Source organism: Pogonomyrmex barbatus, unplaced genomic scaffold (assembly GCF_055798465.1).
Source record: "Pogonomyrmex barbatus isolate J1 unplaced genomic scaffold, ASM5579846v1 scaffold6, whole genome shotgun sequence".
Lineage (NCBI taxonomy): Eukaryota > Metazoa > Arthropoda > Insecta > Hymenoptera > Formicidae > Pogonomyrmex > Pogonomyrmex barbatus.
Genome location: NW_028297160.1, coordinates 7,800,549 through 7,812,569, shown reverse-complemented (window position 1 = coordinate 7,812,569; position 12,021 = coordinate 7,800,549). Strand labels below are relative to the sequence as shown.

At 33.1% G+C, this 12,021-nt stretch overlaps 1 protein-coding gene across 5 annotated transcripts in view; it reads left to right on the top strand.

Annotated features, from left to right (window-relative positions):
* The first annotated feature begins 207 nt into the window (after positions 1-207).
* The window catches only part of LOC105422842 (uncharacterized), a 113,118-nt gene continuing 101,304 nt past the window's right edge, over positions 208-12,021 (top strand). For 2 of the 5 annotated variants that reach the window (XM_089082310.1, XM_089082309.1), the window contains exon 1: positions 283-424. Coding sequence is in view for 2 of the 5 variants with exons in the window: in XM_089082311.1 (XP_088938437.1) it covers positions 267-424 (158 nt within the window). In the remaining 3 variants the exon portion in view is untranslated. Of the gene's footprint in view, positions 425-12,021 lie in introns of all 5 variants that reach the window. The other 3 variants (XM_089082311.1, XM_089082312.1, XM_011632380.2) reach the window with 3 other exon arrangements.

The window sequence follows — 12,021 nt, the reverse complement described above, 5'->3', positions numbered from 1 at the left end:
GAGAGAGAGAGAGAGAGAGAGAGAGAGAGAGAGAGAGAGAGAGAGAGAGAGAGAGAGAGAGAGAGAGAGAGAGAGAGAGAGAGAGAGAGAGAGAGAGAGAGAGAGAGAGAGCACTTCGTGGCTAAAAGAGAGCGTGCGCTTTCTCGCGATGGGTGAAAGGGTGAGAGGGTGAGAGGGAGGCAGCTGCTACCGCACAGCTACACCCACGGCGACGGTCGGATCTCAGTCGTCCGCGCACCCTCGAATAGTGAGGGCAGTTGTGCTCGATGGTGAAAAGTTATATCGTCATTTTCGCCACTGCGAGCACCGGGTGGTGCAAGGTACGTCACACTTCGTCCGCTTCAGCTGATCCCCGATCTGTGCGACATTTCCTGTCGACGTCACAGATTGTGCGGGCATCCGACCCTCGGGTGATCGACAAAGGGTGAGTAAGCGTCCAGTCGGAAACCACAAAAGGGATCAACCGAGATGTCGTTCTTTCGAGACTTCGTTCGCGTTCAACGGTCAAAAGTTTGATCGAATGCTCGATTTTGATGCAGTTGATTGGAGACTATTCGGTTATAACTAAACTTAAATATGTGATAATATCAGCAGATTTTTGATAACGAAGCGATACGCGATTTGTTAAGAATAATTTAATAAAGGGTAAACAGAGATTTTAGTATGAGCTAAATATACATATCTACCTATTCAATATTTACATATCTTTTGTCATTCTATAATTCATAATGAAGCTTTTTCTATATGATCATATGAAATTATTAATTTACAAAACAAATATTTAACATATCATAAATGATAGCGCAATACAGGAAGATTGTGTTGTGTCTTTCTATATAAAAATATTTCATATAATTTTCTTCTAAGAGTGAAATTCATATATTATTTATCGATATATATAATTATCTCGAGAAATCGTATTGAATTTGGAAACGTAGCGTTTCAAAGCTCATGAATGTCACGAACCAATCGATGCCGAGGCTCCACAATGAAACAGAGGCATTTATTGGCGAATGGATTTCCCTGTCGTTGAGGGGAATTAAGTATAAACTGTGATTCATTATTTGCTCGTTAAATTTGACAATCAGGAAGCTTGTCCAATAAATTAGTAAACGCCAACGAGACTACACTTGAAACGAACAAATTTATCGGGAAATAGTTCAGACTGCACAATAGAGAGTAATCGTCGCTTCATTAAGAACTTGTTATGTTTTAATTGTTAAAATAACGCGATCGGACAATCAACGAAATTGGCGTGATGTAATTTTTGTTAAATACAGTCGAGTCAGTTAATCGAATTTATTAAAGCTCATCGGTTGAATATCGATTCGATTAATTAGCATGGGTGGCACGTTTCTGTCGATCTTGAGATGACAAGTTCGATATATACTATATACTCGTCGATGTATTGAATTATTTATTACTGACATAATCGCCGATATTTGATATTTTGCAATGCAGACGATTTTTATCTTTGATAGATATATATGAAAGGCATACGATTATTTTACTAAAGAGATAAAATTTATAAGTATACTATTACTATTTATAAGTAACTTATAAGTATATTTTATAAATCTCTAAATATAGGTTCCTGTAAGGACATATAATAATTTTTGCTGAATGCGTAAATATATGTAATTTTTTATAGTCCCGGGTAAATTTATTATAAAAATGATATATCTGGCAAAAGGTTTTTAAGTTTAAAAAGTTAATAACTGTTATTTGTATCTTTCAAAGTTGGTACGAAGTACGAGATCGGGATCGAGGCACAATTGCCACCGATAAAGTGTCTGACACTTATCTGAAAATGAAGTTGCGACAAACGTCGCCAAGTTTCAAATCGAAGCTGGTGTGCAGCACGTTCGAGGAGCTCGCATGAGGTAGAGCCTGAAACGTGTTTGCCTTGCTCGCGGAAGCAGAAAGCGAGGTTAAGGAGACGGCGTACCTCTTTTTTCCCCTCTTTCCTCCTCGATTTCCTCGCTGTAACCCATTCATGGTAATCGATACCCGATCGCCGGAACGTAACTTATCTTGCGTTCGATTGTTCGCAGATGAAAGTCAGGCTATTCCAATTTCAAATGTGTGAGAACTAATTTCGAAACTATTACAGCGATACCGAGGATACCAAATTTTTCTGTGCGCGTAATACAAAATGTCTTAATAATTTGATTGACCTGACGCAGTATATATAATTAATAATACACTTTCTGCATTGTTATATTTCGATGTTTCTTGTAGTGAAAGAATGAAAGAAATGCAGATCATGGCCATGTATCGTTCATGTTGCAGTCGGGACTCGCGCGTTATTTCCGTTATCGCCAGCTCGATACTAGCTTTTTATATCGATGCGACATATCGCACTGCAACATTGGAGTCATTCCAAGGGGACCATCGGTCTCTACGGGTACGAAAAGCTCTCCATTACGTTAAAATGGGAATAATAGGGGCATACGGGCGTCGCGAATAATTTATCGTACGTTTATCCGTTGTTGCAAATTGGATGCACGTTCGCCAGGAATAGTACACAATCTGTCTGTAGGCGTGTCGTCACCATGAGATTTCGTCAATGCGCCAAAAGTTCGAACAAATGTATTGGTACAAAACGAAGTTGTCATTTCTTTGTCATTTAATAGTAACGAATGTGACAGCTTTTATATAGGCAACTCCATTCCAATTTAGGTCAATTAGCAATCTCGAAATGTATACTGTTTTGAAGGCAATTTTCAAGTCCGATGTATTTTATAATAAGATTTTATTCGCACTCCTAGTTGACCTGTTAAAGACCTAATTTTTTTCTCATTTCATATTACTTACTGTAGGATAGCAAAAATAGTCGCTACCATAGTCGCTCCTTTTTATCATAAAATCGGTGCGCGTATATTATACACTCCCATATAGATATATGTCCTATCCTTTTTATTTTAAGCAAAGATATGACGCGCAAAAGATATGATGACGCAAAAATAAGACGCGCTTAAGCTAAATCTCGAAGTGATGACGTTTATTTGATGTTCATAGTAGCGTTTTTTTCGCGCTATCAAACTGATCAGATTATTAAGAATCTATTCTTATATTGTACATAGTTAACATAATTATAGTTATGGGATTAAAATAAGTCATAGTCAAATATTCTATCTAACTTTTTTATCATAAAACTATTATCCTGATGAATCGATCAAACTTGGAATTGTAGATTTACGTATTCTTCTTTCTTTTCAGTTCAATAAGCATTGTGAAGAAAAGTAATAGAAGTCGAAACAAAAACTCTAATGAGCAAGCGGACTCTCAATTTGACTCAATTGTCGCGACATTCCGTTTTATTTCCTCACTCAAAAAGGATCACCGGCCTTACGTTTCTCGACGATGGAGATCGATACGCGTTTCTCGCTCATGTAATCGAATCTGTTCCCTGTGTAAGTTTTCTTGTAACTCGAAATGAAAGAGTTAACGAGTTTTCTGTACAAAAGTTATCTCGAGTTCTCACTTCTATCGACGGATGGGAAACGCGTGTTTCGTAAGACCGATGATTATCTCAGTCTTTGAGATTTATCTTGACATCTGTAAACTGTAGAACGTAGATCGCAATGATGTTTACCGAAGTAAAGAGAAAGAGAAAGAGAGAGGGTGCGAGACAGAGACAGAAGCGGAAGAGCGCGTGCAATTTCCTTCCAAGTACGCGTCGCAAAGCGAAGTTACGGCGCGAGTTTCTCACGGAGACAGCTCGCGACTTCCGTCCTCGTGGTTAACTGTCTTTCGTCATTACCAGTTTCTAAGGAACGACGGCTTTCATACACTCCATATGGCTCGTGCCCCGTTTCAGTTTATATTCGCTTTGCGAAATGCCTGACGTGTTATGAACCATATTTCGAAACAGTTTTCGAGGTATTTCTCTATTACAAGAAACTTTTTTAATATTTAGTTAACTTACATTGAATGAGTTTATTTGTTAACTTGCAAGACAGATTATTTTATATTTTGTACAGTTTTATATATATATATATATATATATATATATATATATATATATGTGTGTACACAAACACACACACACACACACACACACACACACACACAAGATTATATACTATTTATACAAGAATAACATATTTTGACTTTAGCGAAAATTTAAATGTTAACCTTTCATTAATGATAATTATATGTCTTTCCACATGATTTAAAATATCTATTTAAAATGTTAAAATATTAAAATAAACCATCTATTAAAATTTAATTTTAATTAAGTATTAAATATATATTTGGAATTTTCGGATTCTCTGAAACTGTTATATATATAAATATTATTCGCCTAAAACGATGCAAATCGTTCCGCAAACATAAACAGTCGTTGTTTAGCCCGATTATATATAATATATAATTTGCATAAGTATGCACCTTTCTACACAGATAATTTATGAACTAACATTAGCCACGTAAACAATATGTTATACCGTATACGTTATGCAAAGCGAGTATAAATATATGCACAAGATTAGATCGTGTCTAAATTATAGGAGAATTTTCGTATTATAAATACCTAAACATTTAGGTCAAAGAATTCCGTAAAAGGAAAGTTTTATTCTTTTATATAGTTAAAAGACTCGATTAAAAAATCGCTGCTTTGTATTTGATTTGTAGATGTTATCCATTTAAAGACAGTCTAGCCTCAAATTGTGTTACGGTGAGCGATCTCTTGTCTTCACAAATGTGCAGGATGCGTATTATTATTCTTCTAAGCCGCAATCATTTGTTCGAAGTCGAGGAAATGCATTTCCTCGTTCTTCACATCCGCACATACGTCTTAGCGATGGTGGATGTATATAACGAAAATCCGCAGCTCAAAATCCTATCTCTCATGTTACTGTAGTTACGAAATGTGACGTGAAAAAGAAATTATTATTGTGTAACATTTCTTTAAACCAGACAAACAGCATCGTTTTTATGGCTAGACATACGTGATTATTTATTTATGTGCAAAACATAAAATGTTATCTGATAATTTATTTCTCTCAGCCTAATTGAATTCCTACGTTTGTCATTTTTAGCTTCTCTTCGAAACTTTTAATATCCGTTGAGTTTACGATGATATCATTAATTAGCACGTTACGTGGGAGGCATGATATATGTTACAGTTGCCCAAAAGAAAATTTGAATTACTTCGAAGGTCCCGTATAGTTAATTCTAAATGTGCGCGCGAGTTACATTCCGCTACAAATTTCGTTTCGCGCAACGTGCGCAGTTTGCCTAATGAAGTATTCGCGCGGGGCACGAATCATGGACGTGGATAATCTCGATTTCGTTGTCGAGACTCGTAACTCGAAATGTACACGTTATACAAATATTATAGATTCCTTCTTCCATGCGAAAGCCCGTATATTGACATATGGAAATTTGATTATCTCTTTTGTTTACCGAAGTGATTAATGATGCAATCTAGTGTACATAGTATGTAAATTTGCGTTTACATCACTCACTACAATAAGGAGATCCGGAATGCTCGATTATTACAGCGATTCGTAGGAGGATACACAAAATGGCTGATCATTAGGACGATACGTTTAGAATAACGAAGATTACTTACCAACACTTACTAACGCATGGCTCGTACGAGACTTCAATGTCGGGCAGAAACTCGGCTATCATCTATGCAGGAATAGTTGGTGAACTATTTCCCAATCTGACAGTTTCCATGACGTAATTCGAACCTGATTCAAACTGATGCTTAAGTAGGGATGGTGACAAATGAGCGATTGATTGCTTCTAGGATCTACAACGTATTAGACGTATTAGATAATCATCCTTATCACTAACGATTATATATAAGCTCGAAACGGGAATTTAAATCTGCACGAGTGGTTAAAATTAAAATTCTGCCAACGATTGTGCGCAATCGATGCCACGCAATTAATTCCGCTTTTCGCAAATACGCTGCGTATTTGATGTTCATTCCGTGAACATATTAAAACTTATTAACATATTATTACGCAAAATAATTTTCAGAAAGCCTGCACGTATATTATAAAATTAAAAATATCCGGATATGAGATTGAATATTCTCATTCATTAGGAAAATTTTTATTGTGATTTGATTGTGTATTTTAAGCAAAAAATATGCTTCTATAGCAAAGTATTCACAAACCTATATTTTTTAAAATAATTAAAATTTTTAATAATTTATACAGAAGCAACATGCCGCTACAATATTCTTTATGCTACTACTTTCTATTCAAATATACTATTAATGAAGATAATTCTGATCTGAATATTTTTCTGTTTTATGTAAAATTATTTTAAACAAAATATGCAAAAATATTTTCAGATTCTCTTTTATATTTTTATATTCTATTTGACATTAATGATTTTAGCAAAAAATTACAATCCATACTGAAAAATGATATATGCATAAATATTGAAATATGAAATATTGTATCGTATGTAGATTATTGCTTTTATTCATTTTGTTAAAATATCAAGACTTTATTGTTGAATGATTTACACAGAATTTGGCACCAAAGATATAAATGTTAATCATATTTAAGAAAAGAGCATGTTTTCATTAACGAGTAAGATGAAATGTCATATTTAGGAAATAATCGCAGAAACAACGTGCGGAATGTAGAGTTGTAGAGTATCATTCTTCCTCATTGCAGAGTTACGGAGCAAAAGCGCAAGCATCTATAACTACTATTATAAATTGTTTTCGCTTCTAAACTTCTGGAAACGAGCTGCGTTAATGTCCTACATTGCTCTTCTTCATCGTAACAAAATACTCGGTTGATAATCCGATCCACTTGAAAAATCCATTTAAAGATCGCTAACACACGATTTTTCATATTTATAGCAGCTTTCTTTTTTTCGAACTTTCCGAGAACATTCGTTGAATATAATAATATTCATTATCTGTATGCTATTTATATTTTGCGATGAAATCCTGATAAGCGGAATTACAAAAAAAGTAATATTTTACTTAAAACGTTACGCCTATCAGTACATCATTATGTGAAATTATATTTCTTTTATTGTTTATTTCAAATTAATATTGAAAATTAATTTTACGTTAATAATTAAGTAAAAATCAATATTCGAGATGTTTTAATTTAAAATATTTAATTAAAATGTTGTCTTTTTTTTATAATACATAAAAAAATCTGTTGCAAAATTTGTCAAATATTAATTTAATACACAAAAATATTTTGATTATACGAAAGGAAATATAAGAAGCATGAGTTTGAAATATGCAATAATAAAATATTTAAGTAAATGAATAATAATAATAATCAAATAAATAATAAAGCAATATATAGAATTGCTGTTTAAAGTTGTTTTTATTAATTACATTAAAACTTAAATTTTACATGAATTTCAATATAACGTATAAGTCATATAATTAAAAAAATGTAATTAATTAAACACAATTAAAAAATGTGCAAGATTGCCTTCCAACAAAGATCGTGATTTTCATTATTTTAATGCTCGGTATATCAAAAATAATAGTATGAATTTTCAGAAAGAGGTAGACAATGCATCGTATTAACAATAATACATGCCGTTATAATATATGTCACCTTGTCAATGTTGAACTATACGTTGCATAGAAGTCAGTTCTAAATATTTATGCAACACCCACATGGTTCTGCATTATGCATGGACGTTGTTTCTTTCATCTACAAACACATACACATTGTGTGTACTAGCGGAAGACTCAGAATAACGAGACAGGAGGAGGATGAGCCTATATTAGATAATTTTCATGTCAAACGTCTGCCGTGCATACAACGTCAAAGCATCATGCTATAGACCTGTCTCCTGTAGATAAGGCGAATATTGCGTTGTTAATAGTTAAGTGAATAAAACATTTTGCCCGTGCGCCAAGCCTGAGATACTATATCGAGCGACCTAGAATATAATGATTAGAGTAAAGGATTATTATCAGCGTAATTTTTAGAATTTTTGTCAGAAGAACATTTCATACATCTCTTTAATTAAATTTATAAAAATCTGACCTTTGAAATTTTATTTCTATATGTTATACTTAAATTACAGAAATGTAAATATAATTTAGAGTAAATATAATTTAAGCAATTTTATATTTCTCAATTATTTGCTTACTTTTTGTTTTTTTACAGATAGTATATCTTTTTATGTTAATAATTAATAATTTTACAAATTTTGCAAGTTTGACTTTAATAATTTTTTTATACAATGGGAATCAATTTAAAGTTGTGGCTACGTAATTGTCGGCTGTAGATCGTGATCATAACTGGCGTCTGTTTGTGACGCGCACGAAAATAGGTACGATAGTCTGAAAATTGCTTCTTCCACTTTAAATCGGCGGTAACCTATCATAGTGGTGGTTCACCGTGGCGGCGGTTGTTGTTATCGAATCATTCCCGCGATTTTGATTTTATTCCGAGCCACATCTGAGAGAATATCTTGACAAAAATTTGTTACTTCGGTAAAAGCAAAATTTTGTTTGGTTAATCGTACGAGAATTTTTTAATTTCCATCTTAATTAGATTATATTTATTTTCATTATTTACTAATCGTATTATTTTAACTCGTAATCTGTAATATTCGCGTAGAATTAAAATCCCGTCTAATTAAAATTTATTATATATTTATTTCTTCAATACGCAGCTATAACAACCGATTCAATTTGAAAGCTTTTAATTGAAGCGTTTTATTTGTGATTTTTCAGTTCGATTTATATTAATGCATGGTAATGAAACTTTCGTCGACAGCCAAAACGACAAAGCGCGAGTTTTATATTTCTCTTCGCGCGATAAAACGAAATGTCACTTTTCCTCTCTCGTGATGTTTTCCCGTGGAAATCTGTATTTGCATAACATAAATTTACGGCTGCTAAAAGGGTATCGCGAAAAGGGGCGGACAACATACCACCGGACAGCTAGCAAGAGATTCAGCACGGTAAATCTTTGGATACGGTTTCTCTTCCTCTCTCGTTTTCTACGTTTCCTACATTGCTTTGCATTCATTTCTTATATCGAGTTTTTTTTATGCGCGGAACGTGCATTTCCAGCTGGCGAACACTCGAATCTCGTTCGAGTGCTCTGTCATTTGCATGGGATTGCATTTACATCTCCTCAACGCGCTTCGACTTTTACCTTGTGAATAATAATTAAGGCGTTTGAGCATCTACATAATCCTATTTTTTGTTTTATCGTTATTGATTATAATAAAACATGAAATTGCCGCCAGTTAGTTAAATTTAAATAAATCGCTTTATTTTTATAAAACAGGCACATATAATTTACCTAATCTTTACTCTTTATCTTGCACTTATGACTTTTGATTAACAGAGTATATATATATATATATATATTTTATCTCTTCTTTTATTTATGCTCTTTTATTTATAAAATTAATTTATATGTACAATTATTATTAATTTTTTTATATTACTAATTTTAAAAAAATTTTCAATTTGTGCTGGCATGTTAATTATGTCACAATTATTGCAACTTTATCACTCGGTGATGCATCGAGTTTCAGCTTTCTCGTACAGAGATCGGTAACTGTCGTTCTTTGCGAGTGTCAATAATTTTTTTAAAGTGAATAAACTTGTCGTCTGTTTCATGCTGGATTGGATGAATGGAGTGAACAATGAAATATATATATATATATATATATATATATATATATATAGGCCAAAGTAAGTTTATCTTTTTAATGAAAGTGGTCCCGAGCGTCAGCGCGCAACTGGAGAGGATTCATTGGGGAAAATTTGAGCTGGCAGCCTAATGGACTGTCATTAATAGGATATTTCTGCTAACATCCATTATGTAGATATATATGTAGATATATACAAAGTATATCCCCATTCCTATATTAACAAATCCGTATCTAATTGTCAGTGAAACAATGAAATGTGATTTTGCGTTGAAAAATAATTTAAATCTTTAAATATTATAGATATCATACATATCTCATACATATTATTGATACTTTTTGATATTATTATTTTTGATTATTTTAATGAATACAGATGTCTTTATATGATTTTTTAATTTTTGCATAAAAGATTCAGTCAATCAAGTTTTGATAAAAATGCAAAATTCTCAACGCTATCTAATCGATTAAGTTAAACCGATCAAATTGACACGGGTGTATGTTTGTTAAAGCATCGATACGTCAACTGTATTTGTGTTTATATGCATGCATTACCTATTTTTATATTTTCATCTATACGCGCGACTGACTTTTTCCGCTTGTCGGCCAAGTTAACGGGTGGCGCAAAGAGAAAGTGTACGTAATCGCGAGCATCGGAAAGCTTTTTAAAGCGAATAATGCGCAAGCTAGAAATTATATGAGCTCGACTAATGGCGCCGCAACAGCCGGTATTAAATCATGATGCCAGGTTGCTCTATGATGCCGGATTATCGATGAAGTTCATGGTATATGCCGCTACTAAAAAGTGCATGAAGCTATTATGAAGCGCAGGCGAGATAAAATCGACGCGATTAACTGACGTTACTTTATTCATTAAATAATAATTGTTGGCGCGTCTCTGGAAATATACCGTTGCTCTTTCAATTTCTGCACTAGTATCATCATATTCATCCGCGATGGAGTTTGTTATTATTTTATCATCGTCGAAACGCGAAAGGTTAATCCACATACCCAGAACAATGCGCTTCACACACGCGCGCGCGCACACACACACACACACACACACACACACACACACACACACACACACACACACACCACACACGTGTTCAGCGCGTTCATATCGTTAGCGACTGCTTAGAACACACCGGAACTTCACCATCCGCCGCAGTTTGCGGGCAATTTCATTCCCTGTCATGGAAAATTTATGCAAATCGCCGGACGGAGTCGAGCGGCTATAATGAGTTCGCGCGGTATCATCCGATTTTGGATGGCGAGGAAGTGCACTCGACTCTCTGAGGGGTGGTGAAGATAGATCGCAACGGGAGAAAAGCTTTCGTTACTGTAGCCGCCAATGAAAACGTTTCTCCCGACTTAAATCAATAGTAATAATAAGAATAATGGACCACTACGTAAAATCTAATATTTGAAATCTTCAAGTTGAAAAACGTACTGCTCTCGCAACGAAGTAAATAGATTATACCGAATGAATTTTTTATTTTTTTTATACATAATAAAAAAGTTAGCATATACTTAAAAATATTTGATTAAAATTTAATGCTTAAAAATTTCTATTCATGATTTTAAAATTTATTAAATATTTTATATGGAAAAGACTTTCAAATTTGTTTTAAATTCCTTATACAGTTCAGTAAATTATAATCTTGCAAATTATATACATAAAAATGAATATATTAACAATTCTTGTATCTTTTTTTTAAGAGAATTGTTTATTTTTCAGTGTATTTTTAAAGATACCAATTTAATAATTTATGTCGGTCGATAAATCTTGTAATTAAAGCATCATAATTAATGCACCGTCATAATCAAAAGGTGAAAGTAGGAATTTCTTTTCTTTCTTCTTCTGTCTACATCGGATTTGAAATGATAGTTAAGATGATTTTGAGAAAAATAATAAAATATCAAAAAAAAACGGAATAAGCAATTTTTGAGGGAAATGAAATAAAAATACTATGTTATTTTTGTCCAGTAAAGATTAAAATGTTTTTTTAACAAAAACAAAAAAAGAAAAACGTTTATTTGAGAAAAAAAGAATTTCAATTGTTTAGTACTTAAAGTTTACGTTAAATAATATTATATATATAAAAGAAAAGTCTTGCAAACGTGAGTATTAATAAATTGTGTTGTAATCAACATGCGGATGATAGGATAAAGTGCTTTGTTATGTTGCGAACACAAATAATTCCTGCCGATACGAATTTTCAAACATTTTGGAACGAGTAGATGTAAAACGCGATGAAAAAGCTATCGCACAATGTATAACGATGTATTTATCGACAATTCCTATTCATAGCTGTATTATTCCAGCAAAATACTACACTGTATTATTCCAATAATTATCTTGACTTCATTTTGCCATTTATATATAGA